Consider the following 14,482-nt stretch of genomic DNA (forward strand, 5'->3'; position numbering starts at 1 on the left):
ATCGTGGATTCATACATTGCCTGCCGAGCCACTCCCATCATATCTTCATCATCTAGTAGGATGGCTGGCCTGATCTCTCTAAGTGTTTATTCCTTCAATTTGAGCTTTGGTAGATGAGTGGTTGGTTTTTACAAATAGGTGTATGCTTTCTACCAAAGCTACCATACAGGTTGTTTAACATGTTCCTCTCTTGACTGGGGACTACCTTGAGTTCAGATAGCTATTTTAGCACATTCAGAAGCTAGTCATCATGTGCCGTGCCCAAATGGTTGGCATATAGATTGGATTTTTGCTAATAAACATTATTGGCTACTTTGGAGGCTTATGTCTCCAGTTTCGGGAACTTTGTCCGAACTACTCCAGGGCTGGAGGTCTATGCAGGATCTCATGATGGCTTGAGTTTGTGCAGTCCTAATTTTAGTGACGGGTGTAACTTTGTAGAGGTTTCCACTTGGAGTTGGACAAAGTTAGCCAATGTATGCTACACAATGCGTGCCTTGTCTCCATTTGGGTTGTCATAAATGACAGATTAGGGTTTTTAATTCTAGTCGATTCTTATAAAAACATGCATAATGTTGCTAAATTGATGTGTGCTTAGATGAAATTCTCTTTCAATGTTTGATCATACACATGAGTAAATTGTGGAGGCCTAATTTGAGCTGATGCTTATGCACAGGCTGAAGCAACGAGGAGGAGGAGACAACAGGTAAGGTTCACAGAAGTGATTTTTAAAGCTTGTGCTGAATAATGCCCTTTTTGATACATATATATTTTTTAGTTTTAGCTTAGGAAGGCTATGCAGTACATTTTCTAGGATTTTGGGTTTGTAGGCTATGTATTTTAAAATGCAGTTTTTTAATATATCAAATGTTTTGTATGATTTCAAAGTCTTCGATTTGTAGGTCGAGCTTTGTCAAATAATCAAATGTGTGGAAATTTTGTTATTATACTATCATTGGTATGGTGTTCAACTGTTCTAGTCAAGAGAAAAAGAAAAAGAAAAAAAAGGATAAACTATTGTACTCTTCCTTTTTTCCTCCATTCCTTGAAAGTTTAAAAATATCATTCAAGGCCAACTTCAAAAATGAAAGATTAGAGCACATCAAAAACCTTTTCTTGAAGGGCTGTTTGCCCAAAGGATTTTTCAAAACTCTTCATGGTGAGCTCCAAAGACATACTATTTGTAGGATAAAGTAAAGTTGATGGTGCATGGACAAACTCTAAATTTGAGCTAGATCATGAATTACTGAGCATTTTGCCTGTATATTTTCAGCACCACATTTGACTAAATTGGATGTTGATCAGGTCCATGTGCAATTTTTGCCTGTTGTTACTCTGATATTGGATTTAATTGAAGCAATTGATTTGGAAAAGCCCTTTCATTGATATTGACTTAGATCATGCTTTGAAGGTTTTGAGCAAAGAGAAATCCTTGGGATGGGATGGTTCAACTGTGGGATTTTATTCCATCTTTTGGAATGATTGAAGACCTGCACTATTTATCCCTGATAAATAATGCTTGTTAAAATCAAAGTCTGCCTGCAGAGTGGAAACATGGGCTTTTCACCTGATTCCAAAGAAAGGCTTACATCAGAATTTTAATGGTTGAGGTCTGATAATGCTGATGGCAGTGGTGTATGAGCTTATTACAAAAATGATAGTGCATTGAATCAAAGGTATCCTGCATCAAGAATTGCATCCCAGACAGTATGGCTTTGTTCCTAGAAGATAGATAAATGACAACGTACTCAATATGCTTATTGGGATTGAATATACTATGTATACTCAACAGGATGTGCTGATAATGCAAATCAATGTTGCAAAAGCTTTTGCAATCAATGGGTTTCACCCAAGTTATACTTGGATTCTATTGCTTGATGAATTATTGGAAAAGACTTGTCTCAATCATGAACTTTGGGTGAATCTGTGGGACAGGATTGCCCACTAAGTGCTCTGTCCTATGCCATTGGTTTCACCCAAGTTATACTTTGATTCTATTGCTCAATGAATTATTGGAAATGACTTGTCTCAATCATGAACTCTGGGTAAATCTGTGAGACTGGAGTGCCCACTAAATGCTCTAGTCTATGCCATTGCTATCCACCCTTTCACAATTTTTAAAAGCCTAGAAATGATCCTAGAGATGTCCAACTGCTTATGGATACACTGTTTGCCTTCAAATTTGCTAAAACTTAAATATCACATGTCCCAAAAGTTTTTGAGCGTCCACATTAAGGCTCCCAAAAGTTTTTGGGCTCCACCCAGAGTGCCTATCTAGAGCACATGTGAGGGAGATTGTATGTATCCCTATTTTTGGGTGCTGCCCACAGTGCCTAGGCCCTATCTAGAGCACATGTGAGGGAGATTGCACGCATCCCTATTTTTTGGTGCCACCCAGAGTGAATTTTTGAAGCTTTGCTTAGCATTTGGCTTAGACATTAATTAAGTTGTGCACATGTGATGTGCAAGTCAATTATGTCACAATTATGGGCCCAAGACCTTGAGAAGATAGTGGGTGTCAAAGGCAAAAGTTATAATAAGTTATATTGGTCATGTATTAGAAGGTGCCTTGTGTCGGGGGGTAGATAATACTCATGACCACTTGGGAGTCAAAATGGCCCAGCCAATTTAATTGTGGATGGGCTCATTTAATTTTTTGGGTAGGGACAAGGGCTGAAAACTTTCCCATTCAAGTGAAGGGAAAGCTGTTGGAGGATGATGGAACAGGCTGAGGGGAGTAAAAGAGAAACTGTCCAGCAGTAGGTGCGTGCTATGGGAGCTGTTTCAGCCATTGGAGGGGGCATTTTCAGTAGGTGACAGCTGATCAGAGGTTCTGAGGGGCTGGCAGCAGCAATTTTGATCCTTCTAGGGGCAACTGCATTCTGGGCTATGTGTGAGTTGGGCTGCAGGTTGTTAGCTATTTTCAAGTAGGGAAACAATGAATTTCAGCCATTTTTGGTGACAGAAATCTGAATTCTCTCTCTCTCTTCAGTTCTCTCTCGCATTCTTCAGCCATTTCCCAAAGTTCTTGAGCAAATCTCAACCATTACAGCCATTGGATGTGTGGAATTCAAGGATTTGCTGCTGTAAACTCTAATTTACAGCAGAACTTATGGTTTATCAGCCACCTTGGGTCTTGTGTCAGGAAATTGAAGGCTTAGTACTTGAAATCAGCACCTGGAATGTGAGGAATTTCCAAATATTTGAACAAGCTTGCTCTCTTGATTGGATTTGGGGCTCATTTTGACCAGCCAAGGGGCAATGCCTTGTTGGATCAAGAGGCGAATTAGATCGAAGGGTTGTTGGTTATTTTTGACAACAAGAGACAGTGGATAGAGAAGGAGATTGGAGCCAAATCTCAATTTACTTCATCCTATTCTAATAGAAGTTAAAGAAATACTGCAAAGAGCCTTGGTTTTGGGGCCAATTGAGGGAGTTTACTATTCAATATTATTTGGTAACATTTGTATTCTTTAGTTTATGTGAATTTTTTTCTTGTTGTAATTAGTGGTTATTCAGGTCATTACCACCCTTTTGGAGAAAAAAGACTAGTTTTAGCGTTTGTTGTTTCCCACATCTCTAGGACTACTACCTCTTCATTTTCCGCTTCTGTAGCTGTAGTGACATCCTTTGATGTGCCAGCCTTAATGGTGTGCTGCTTCAGGATTATCTCAAGGCCATCTCTATCAGCTCCCTCTATGCAATCTATTCCTAGAGAGAGTGCGGTTTTGAGTTTTTCTTCGCTCTTTAGACGTGTATTATTTTGTTTAGCTGATTATGTTATTCCTTCACTCTACACTTTTGTGAATTTTTTCATGAGTTTCTCTTCGAGTTTAATTGTCTTAATTGAGTTTGTAGATGCTTTGTGTTATCCGTGTGAACCCTAAGGTATTCTCCTCACATTGGGATCCTTCTCCTTGATGACTCTACTAGGGAGGAATAAGCGAGTGTTTTGAGTGGGCAATTGCTTGGACTTACTGAGATGCACTATGTGAACAAAGGGTGTCCAACCAAGTGATGCACCCAACAAGACTTCAACTCACAACCTCATGATTACAAGTCTTAACACTTGGGCCATTACCTTTAGGACAACTTCATCTTTAATTTGAAAAGCATTAATCAACTAAGTGATTTAAGAGGCTTTGGATCGAGCTCCAAAAAGGGTCTTGCAGAAAATCCCAAGTTTCAAGTGTAGATTATAGTATTGCATCCACGTGGGTGATGGATATATTGGCTTGTGTGATTGCCAAGGCTTCTCATATCAAGCTTGCCAATTTATTGATGTAGCTCTTGTGGTTGCCTTCCTTTTTGTTCCATTGGTAAAATCAAACCAACCTCTTTTTGTTGTTGAGAGGTATGAAAGTAAGCATCATTAAAAAATTTATGTCTTATATTTTTGGAGCCATAATTAGAAATGTTTTACCAATGGGGATTGAGTTGCAAGGTGTTGAGCTAAAAATGTATTGCAAACTGTTTAGCTCTTTTAAATAGCCCCAAAACATGTTATTACCGAAAATTTCATAAAAAAGAAATTCATACTTAGAGAGTTTTTGTGTCCCATAAGCAAAAACCTAATTTGGGAGGGTCCACTCATCAGTAAATAGATTGGTTGCCCACCATTCAGTCCATCTGGTTTTGTAGGCTCTCAGCCATCAGCCCTTCTTCAGTGGCTGTCCAGCCCCAAGCGACTACTACCATGTCATTATCAGGCCCTTGGCATCTGTCCACTGTTGCTGGTGACTGTTCCAGCTGTTGGCGATTGCTCCTTCAGCCATAGCTGGCAGCTCTACTGATCAGCTTCCTTGTGGATATCAGACAGCTGGTATTTTGCTTAGTGCAGGCCCCACACAGCACCTAACTCATCTTTCTCAGCCATTGCCCTATTGTTCTCAGCCTCGATAATCAGTTTTCAGCTCTTTTTGGATAGTACATTGCTGTGTTCAGGTAGATTCAGCCTTTAAGACTGCTGCATTTTGATAAGCAGACTTCTGCCCTTCCCTTCTCAGCATTGTTTCAGCTCCAAGTAATGGTTACAGCATTGGGGATCCATGTCCAGTGGACGTCACTCTTTGACTACTCGCATTGTTTTACCCTTGAGCATCTTGTACACTCTTTCCATCATTTTCAAAATTGATTCATTCACTTCAGAGCTCTCTTTCTTCTCTACTTATGCTTGTGTTTTTGCGTTATTGTCTAAGTTATTGTGTTTTCATTATGTTCATACATTTTGTGTTTTCTCAGTGCAAATCCTAGTATATCTTCACATGGTATCAAAGCTAGTGCTCCTTTAAAGAGTATCTTATGGCTATCATGGAGAGTTTGGTTTATGGGAGATGTAGGAACGACACGTAACCAATTCACAATGTCATTGACTCCTCAGGATCCTACTATTTCTTATCAAGCTTCTCCATGATTGGAGGCCTTGAGGAGGCATTATGGACTTGATGAGGAAGATGATGCTTCACCTTCATCATCATCATCTTGGCTAGATACATGTTTCATGACAGACAAGGAGTTCCAAGAATACTTGCACATCAGGTATGATTGCAACTATTGCTCTCCAACTCTTGAAAACTTTGCTTTTAATACCTTAGGATCAGTTAGTGAGATTGGCCACCTCTCAGATTAGAGAGAACTTATAACATTCTAGAACAATTGGCATTTCATCTTTTTCATCACAATCTAGCTTGGTGTCAAGTTCATATAACCCTTTTGAGTGATTTGAATCGAAATCCTCCCTTGTGTTTCCTTTTGGTATGTAGGACCCAGATAATGATATGTTTGAGTATGTAAATGTAAATCAAGGAGGCTCTCGAAGTAGATGTACTTTCGCATATATATTTGACACTTCTGTTTCACTTACGCATGGTGTTGGTAGTCACTTTTTTCCAATTCCTCCTATTCCTCCATCTTCTAGTCAAAATGTAGATTTTCTTTCTTCTGCTTTCAATAACTTAGGATTGTACTCCATATCTGCATTCGATGCACTAGGATTTGAATCATTTGTTTTAGTTCCTAGTACTTTTTCTTTTTCTACACATGTCAACTACCCACAAGTGAATGTCACTCTGTACCCGCGTACATCATTAGCGGTAATGCCACCTTTTAACATTATGTCTTATACACACCCACAAGTGAGTACATTTGTCTATCCTTAGACAATTGTAATGTGTATCTCCCTCACTTCCCTCGGATACTCACCATCCCATCCATTGGTCTCTTAGTCGCAAGTATTTCCATCTTTTGCCTATGTTGTACCATTACTTACTCCATGGGTCAGTCCCATACAAGGATTTCTATTCTTTGCCTATTGTATCTCTATGCCTCTTCCTTGGACTACACATGTGGCTACCATGCCTATGCCCATACCCATGCCCATGCCCATACCCATGCCCATGCCCAGCTAACCCATATCCACTTTTGGATCCATTGTGCACACATCTCACATGCATGGTGGGGTACTCTAGAGTAAAAATCCAAGTATACTCGATTTTCCCACCCTATTCACTCTACCCATCCTATTCGTCATTTAGCACTACTACTATTGTTGCTCTGGCCAATAATGACTTTATAGATAAAACTTGCTTTAACACGTCTAATTTTACTAGGTCAATTTAATGCAATAAGTGCTTGAATCTTAGGTCTTTGGGACCTAGTAGTTCTTTTAGAGCCCGTGTTGATCCTTGATTAGCTCACCTTGACCACATTTGTCAATGGAGAGCTTGCAATGGTACAACAAATGTCGAGTTAATATAGGGGTTATTTCTTGAGTTCTATTCATAGTTACAATACTTTTCCGTAGCATTTGATTGTTGGAGTCATCTCCTTCACCACTATGTGGTGAGAGATTGAACCCGATCTATTAATCTTGATCATCAATTGTAGGAGTTTTCTATTAAGGAAGGAGATGATCTGAAAGTTAAGTTGGTCGAATACATGTGTTTACTCGCCAAGTTTGCCACTACTAGCTCATTAAAGTCAAATAATGATCATGTTACATTTTTCTTGAACAAGTTGCCTTCTAAATACCTCTACTTTATGCAGCACATCATTTTTTGATTTGATCGCCAACCTTCTATGATTTTTAGTGCCTATTCTTGCGTTACGTAAGGCTATATGACCAAGTCTACAAGAAGACCGCATTTTTCTATTCAAGGGGGCCTCTATCCACTTCTACAAAGGGAAATACTAGAGGTGGGAAAAATACGCAAGTTGGGGAGACAAATCAAAACAAGGGTGACACCTCTTCTGAGATAGAACCAAAGATACCAAAGAAAACAAACCCATTTGGAGGTTGCTCCCTAAAAAGAATAGGCTTTGTATATATTGCTAGAGATTAGGTCATGTAGGCGAGTGTCATACTAAGGCCTAAGGCCTTCCAACTAGGAAACCATAGGAGGTTGTGTTTGCCTTCACTCCCCTCGGATAGTTAAGTGGAGGTACGCCTTGTGCTGCTGCCCATTTGCTCCTCTTGGGACACATGACACTAGACATGTGGCACACGGACAACCTCATCCAAATTCACCTTATAGTACTCTTGAAAGTTTGGGTGATTGGATTGCTAACCACTCCATTCCAAGACTTGGGCATGTGCCACTAGACATGTGGCACATGGACAGCCTCATCCACCCCCACCTTATAGTTCTCTTGAAAGTTTGGGTGATTGGATTGCTAACCACTCCATTCACACTTTATGCATCCATTCCAGGGTCTCCGCTACTTAGGTTTTAGGATTTCCTTGTTTGTCTTCCGCTGCATTTACATACTCACTCATTCACACATTACATATATATTTTCTTCATTTTATCTTTACTTTTTGTTTTGTTTTCCTTTGGAGCATCTCTCTATGAAGCTCTTGTTATGTAGATTTGCATTGGTTCTTCCTGGGTTGGAAACATGGAAAGTTCATTGTTCCTTTGTGGTTTCATCTTCCTTAGAGATTTGCTCTTCTACCAGCATGGAGGCTTACCTTCCCTCAACAGATCTTGCGACACCTCTTGGTGCTATCACAATGGTAGCTTCTCCCTAGGTCCTCAAGTTGGGGTGCTTCATCCACCAATTGCTATCAAGATGACTGTTGGGCAGCCAATTCAGAGGAGAGAACACAGATTTGATAGTAGGTACAAGTCTCCAAGTAAAGGTGTCACCAGCTGAGAAAATGCCACTAGGCTTGTATAGTGTTGAGATGATGTTGGGGTTGTTAATGGAGACCAAAATGAAGTGGTAATGCACTACAATTAATTGTTAATGCATGTGATAATTTTGGTTGCTCAAGTGGGGGGCACTGTTTCTTGTGCAAAGAATGCGTCATATGCAGTAAAAGGAATTGGAAAGCCCATGTGGCATTACTACCAGTGATATTGATGTCCATTTTGTTGGGCCATGATGTACGGTGAGGGAGAATCATGATGCCGATGTCATTGTTATCAATGATCATTGGCACCTCATGCAGAGGATTATACAAAGTTGATGTCTATGAGCAATAGTCTCATTATGATGCATTGCAATGGATGCTTCTACCATCTCCCCTATTGAGTTGTAGCATGCACAGTTTGGCCGCCTGAATTTTGGGAGCCTAGTCCATCTGCATACTGATGATATAGTGCGAGATCTTCTGTAGATGCACATTCTACAAAAGCACATTTATGAGTGATGCGTTCTTTGAAAAATGCATAGATTTAATTACTTAAAGATGGGAGTAGGTGAAATATGCAGCTTGTGCATGATGTGTGTTGTCTTGTGCAAGGGCATGCTGTGCGCATCCCACTATCACTCTCTCAAGCTGCCCATACCTCCAATTTGTCTCTCAGCTGCTTTCCTCTTCTTTGAGTGCTGCCCTCTCCTCCTACATGTGCCTTGGTTGATGCAATCACAACAAAGTTGCAGCTGCTGCCCTATTCAATGCTCTTGGAGCTGCTGCCATCACAGTAACTCTGCAGCTGCTCGTGTTCTTTGACCTGCTGCCTACCTATATCTTCATCTACTGCTGCATTCTTGCTTCCTAGTGCATTTGCAGGTTGTCATCTGCTCCTAGCTGCCCTCTCCACTGGATTTCTGCAGTTGCCACCATCATTTAGTGGCTGCCACCTGTGTTTTGCTGATTCCACCCACCTAGAGACTAGCAGCCATCATCAGTTCTTGCTGTCTTCATCATACAGCTGTTGGCTATCAGCCACAGCAGGGATTCCTTTAGTGTAGGTTGTCGCCATTACCATCTCAGGGCCGCATCTGCATTTTCTGCTGTTCTTGCTGCTACAGTCAGGGGCTCATCTGCTATAGTAGCTGGCCTACCTTTTGGAGGCTCTATCCATTTTCAGAAACTTGTGTTTTTGCTGCTACAGGCCCTTCCGTGAGCAGGCATTTTCATTTTGCAACTACAGCCCTTGAAAGTCATCTTTGTCATCACCTATAGCTATGGAGGACTGCATTCTACTCCCTTCATTGCTCATCAGGTGCCTCTTTGACAATTTCCCTGTTCGGAGGTCTGTGCGTTACTCCCTCCACAGAGTATTCTCCTTCACAAATGTTGCTACCTGATCAACCATGATAGGGTAGTCATGTCAAGCCACTTTGTCAACTCGAGATTATGTGGTTCACGCCTCAGCCCTAATCCTAGAGACAAGGAAGCTAGGGGCACAAATTTTATCATCATTATGCATTATTTATCATTTCATTCTTTGATCTGTGAGTTCTTTCACTACTTGTGTTTGTTGTACATTTTGTTGTCTCCACTACAATCTCTATTGCTTTTTCATTGGCTCTTAAGAGTAGTCTCAGGGTTGCCTTGTTCTTTCTTCACATGGTATTAGAGTGGAGGTGCTCCAAGAGCTGAAGATTCTCATACTCCATGAGGAACATAGATTGTGGGGAGCAATAAGACCATTGGCAACTTAGATTACTTCATTTAGTGCCACTACAACATTGAGGATTGCAATTGGGTCTCTCCCACCCTCCCATTGTAGGTTTTGCTATATTGGTGCTATGGCTTCTTCCAGGTAGGATGGAACATGGATCAATGGGTGCACCTATTGTGGCAGGTTAGGGCACCCCGTCAAAACTCGTCATTATTGACCTTTGCACCCTACTCCACCGAAGTATAATGTGTATGTATATGTAGGCACTCCTACCACCACCTCACCATTCTAGGCAATAAATATCTTTCTACATTGGCTATCAAATTTCTCTGATTAAGGCAATAAGACATCACAATGCACATTAAGTTTTTTTGAGCACATCAATGCATCGAGGGAGATGGGACAAATACAAATTGTTGCTGACATTTTCTCTCCTACAACTTCATATGCTCAAGGCAATAAAATGCCTATGGCACATGGTAAGCCCTTTTGAGAATTGGGATGCCCTAGGACCTCACGAGTGTTAGAACTATAGCACGAGAACCCTATGTAAGCAAGGGTGCATGAGGGAAGGTGAGGTGTGAATGGACTAGAGGACAAGGGAAATACTAACCCTAGCTTACTCAGGGGCTATATAAACATGGCCAAAGGTCACTCTTAGAGACCTTTTTCAGCCATCTTGGGCATTCCCTCTTTAGTTTTGACCAGAGGATTGCGTTCATATTGATCATTCATCAAAGGATTGTGTTTCGCTCCCTCCATTCCACCATCATTCCTTGGAGATTTGTGTTGCCTTTCCTTCACATTGCCGTCTTCTGCATACAGTGGCAAGGGCTGTGGCTTTCATCCTTTTTCGACATCAACATCCACGATATATAGATTCTACCTACGTTTAGCCTTTGATTTTTCAGCCATGCCTTTGTGGCTATGCTCTTGAATCTTGTCCAGCATGGAGATAGAGATAGTCTCCTCTCTTGATGTCACGTGGACATGAAATTTTGAGATGCTCTAATCTTGTTGATAACATTTTATTAAGATATTAATTGAATGTGCAAGGTTGTTTACCACATGTGATGCATATACCAGTTATTTCGTGGTAACAGGTTGCCAAGGACTCGGAGGGTGCAATGAGTGTTAAAGGCAAAAGTTATGATAAAGGTCAACAGAGGTTGGGGACCGCTGGAGGTTGCAAATGGCTTAGCCAATTTAATTATGGATGGGCATATTTAATTTTGGGCAGGGTTAAAAGTGTTTAATTCATTTTTATGATTATTTAATTTTAAAAATTAATTGAATGGCTGCCACTTGGCAAACATGCCCATACAAATCAAGAAAACGTTTTTGGAGGCTAGGTCTCAACCATTCAGTTAGTTTTATAGCTTGAGAGAGAGAGAGAGAGAGAGAGGGGGGGGGAGATACTGGTCCATTTTTTGATCAGAGAGTAGCAATTTGTTGCAGAAGATAGTAATTTGGGAGCTTCAGCAGGCAGGGTACAGCAGGGAGACACCTGCTAGGGACTGGCACAACATTGTTGATCAGGTGACAGCATTTTGAAGGTGTGGTAGTAGGTAATTGTATTAAATGTAGACTGGAGCAGGCAGCAAGCAGTTTTTAGGGTTCTCTTGAGAAGAAAATCAGATTTCTCTCTCATCTTGGCTTTCTCTCACCTTCTCCAACCCCTTTCTCTCTCATCTTGGCTTTCTCTCACCTTCTCCAACCCCTTCTCACAAGATCTCAGCATTTCTCAGCCATTTTGAGCAAATCTCAGCCAAATTTGGTGAACAATAGAGAGATCTCTATTGTAAATCCTAAATTTTTGTAGAACTTGGAGTTTAGCAACCACCTTGGGACTTGCGCCAACTAGAGAAGGCATCATACACTGAAATCAAAACTTGAAATTCATGGAATTGATAGGGATTTCAGATGCGAGGCCATCCATTGTGAATTGGGGCAACATTTGGCCAGTTGCTGGTTCCATTTGTGCAACTCTTGGGTGAAAATCAATTAACAATTAAAGTTAAAGAAATAGTGAATGGAGACAGAGCTTGAGGCTCCTTTCCAAAGGTTGAGTTTCGAACACCTTCAACTATCACCTTGGCTATTGCTCTTCCTCACAGGTTTCCTCTCTAGTGCAATTCTTTCCCTTTTTGGATTACAAGTGCTTGTCTGTTAGTATTCCTTCCTTGGGTAGTTGGGGTGGAGTGTGTTTCATTCCCGTCTTATATACTAATGTTTTTCTATACTGACTTTGCTTTCCACATAACTATCCTTAATGGCGGTTCTTGCTTTGTATTTTTGCCTCATATTTTAAAGCTAATGAAAGGCTGGAGCCAAGGTAAAAGTACGAAATGTTTCATCCCTGAAATGTTGTGTTTCACCATGAAACATTTCATTCTTGGATAGATCTAAGTGAAATGCTGCATCAAATGGCAGAATGACATATTTAAAATACATATGTTTAGCATTTTTTCCATAGAAATTGGTTTTTCCCCTTGCAGAGAAATGGATAGGTGAAAGCTTGCATATTGAAACTTTTCAGTGGTGAAACGTGTTTTGCGTTTTGCGTGTTTCATGGTTAACATGGGTGGAGCATGATGCTCTCTCTTGGGCACCTTTTTGGGCTTGAGAGGGGTATCGAGCAACCAACATTGAGGCTAGCACTAACAATTAGTTTTACTCCTTAATTCATTCCCCAAAAGTTTTATTTACAATTTTAAAGTCTTTTATTTGCATAGTAGGAAAATGCCCAAAAATCCCCTATTAAAGGGCATTTTGTGGGCATTTCACTGTCTTCCTCCTTCCGAGTGCTGCTGCTGCCCCCTACAGGTGCTTGGTGGATGCAATCACAAGAGAGCTGTGGCTGCTGCCCTACTCTGTGCACCCTAGAGCTGTTGACATCATAGTTTGGTTGTGGCCTTGAAGCTGCCTGTGTTCGGTGGCCTGTGGCCCACTTGCGCTCTGTATGTGGGGGTCCAATCTTCATACACTGCTGCATTCTTGCTTGCTGGTGCATCTGCATCTGCAGCTCCTAGCTACCCTCTACCTGATTTCTGCAGTCACCATCATCATTCAGTAAGGTTTATCATTTGCATAAGGCTTTGTATGGGCTGAAGCAGGTTCCATGGGCTTGGTATGAGAAGATACACTGCTATTTGATCAGCCTTGTTCAATAGAGATCACCCTCTACATCAAACATGATGGACATGATCTTGTTATTCTCATATTGTATGTTGATGATATGTTGTTGACTGGAGGAAATGAGCAGAAAATTACAAGCTAATTTACAGCAAGTCTTTGCTATAACAGATGTTGGTCACTTGCTTTATTATTTTGGCCTTTCAATTTGCTGCTCTTGAGGGGGTATTTGTTATGCGATAGTCCCAAGTACATTAGACATTTACTCCAGCGCTTCTAGTTTGAGGACAGCAAACCTATTTCTGCACATGGATGACAATTTCACTTGTCTATTGAGGATGCTAGAGATCATTTGATGCTGCACTCTATTCGTAGGCAGTTGGATGTTTATTTAAACAGCACAAGGCCAGATCAACAACTTCTTTTGAAGCTTTTTGAAAGCTTCAATGGTGGCATAAAGCTTATAGAAGGCCGCTTGTGCTCATGTTTGTCTGTGCTCGCGTGCCTTTTTTCTCATTTTTCTTTTTGTTCTGTTTTTTGGTTGGATAGAGGAACAATGCATTGTGAGAAGCCTAAATAGGCTACCATGTATGTTTTGGATGGGAAGGAGATGGAGGTGCTGCTCTTCACATAGAAAGGAAGGTGTTTTTTGAAGAGGGCAGAGGTCTAGACTCTAGAGTGGAGGCAGCCTTACAAACAGCCTTTGACAGGGATTGACGTGTATTTAGATGGGCACACCCCTCTTTGTTCAAATAGAACAAAGAGAGAGTTAGTTGTAGCTCTGATCATCAGGAGGATCACAGTTTTTTATTGCTTACAAGTTTGTCACATTCGTTATTACCTTCCTGTTAAGTGATGTTATTGCACTTATCTGAAATATAATCTGACCCACCTCGCCCATAATTGTTGTTTTTTTGCAAATTCTAGATGATTTCTAAAATAGGTGTTGTTGGGGAAATGATGGTGGAAGAGGAGTTAACTCTCAGTCCTTGTATGAATGAAATCTAGGAAAGGACCTCTATGCATTAGTTTGTCAAGATTGATTGAGAGTTACGAATAACCTGTTCCTTGAGTCAGCTTATGTTTTTTTTTTTTGCAAGTAAAATGTGGTTGATTATGTTACTCAAAAGGCTGATTACAACGAAGTGTGCGTGCTCAACAGACTATCTAGAGCTGATGCAAATCACAAGTCCATCATGTATACAAGCCTCTCAAGGCGGTCTGGGGGGGTTGGGGGCAAGAAGCCATGGAGGGGGGGGGGGGGGGTGTATCGCCATCTGGGGCTGCTCGCTTGCATCGTGAAAAACAAGTCATGGCTGCCCCAAGTGAGTAGAAAGTGAAAACGAAGCTCTTGACGAGCATGAGACTCGCCCTGCACTTGGTCCCAATGGCCGCAGAGGGAGTGGATGATGGAGGTCCACAGCTCTGCCAAAGTCATATACTGAAAGGCACTCCCTGTCAAAAACCATGTGATAGGGTGCCTTCCAAATGTG

At 41.0% G+C, this 14,482-nt stretch overlaps 1 protein-coding gene across 2 annotated transcripts in view; it reads left to right on the forward strand.

Moving 5' to 3' along the window:
• Positions 1-14,482, forward strand: part of LOC148020597 (ABSCISIC ACID-INSENSITIVE 5-like protein 2) — a 52,799-nt gene that overhangs the window by 30,633 nt on the left and 7,684 nt on the right. For both annotated transcript variants that reach the window (XM_087698377.1, XM_087698378.1), the window contains exon 3: positions 677-706. In XM_087698377.1, coding sequence (XP_087554503.1) covers positions 677-706 — 30 coding nt within the window. The remainder of the gene's footprint in view (positions 1-676; positions 707-14,482) is intronic.

The sequence above is a fragment of the Lygodium microphyllum genome, chromosome 18, assembly GCF_053477565.2.
Source record: "Lygodium microphyllum isolate KBCC chromosome 18, Lygodium_microphyllum_v1.1.10, whole genome shotgun sequence".
NCBI lineage: Eukaryota > Viridiplantae > Streptophyta > Polypodiopsida > Schizaeales > Lygodiaceae > Lygodium > Lygodium microphyllum.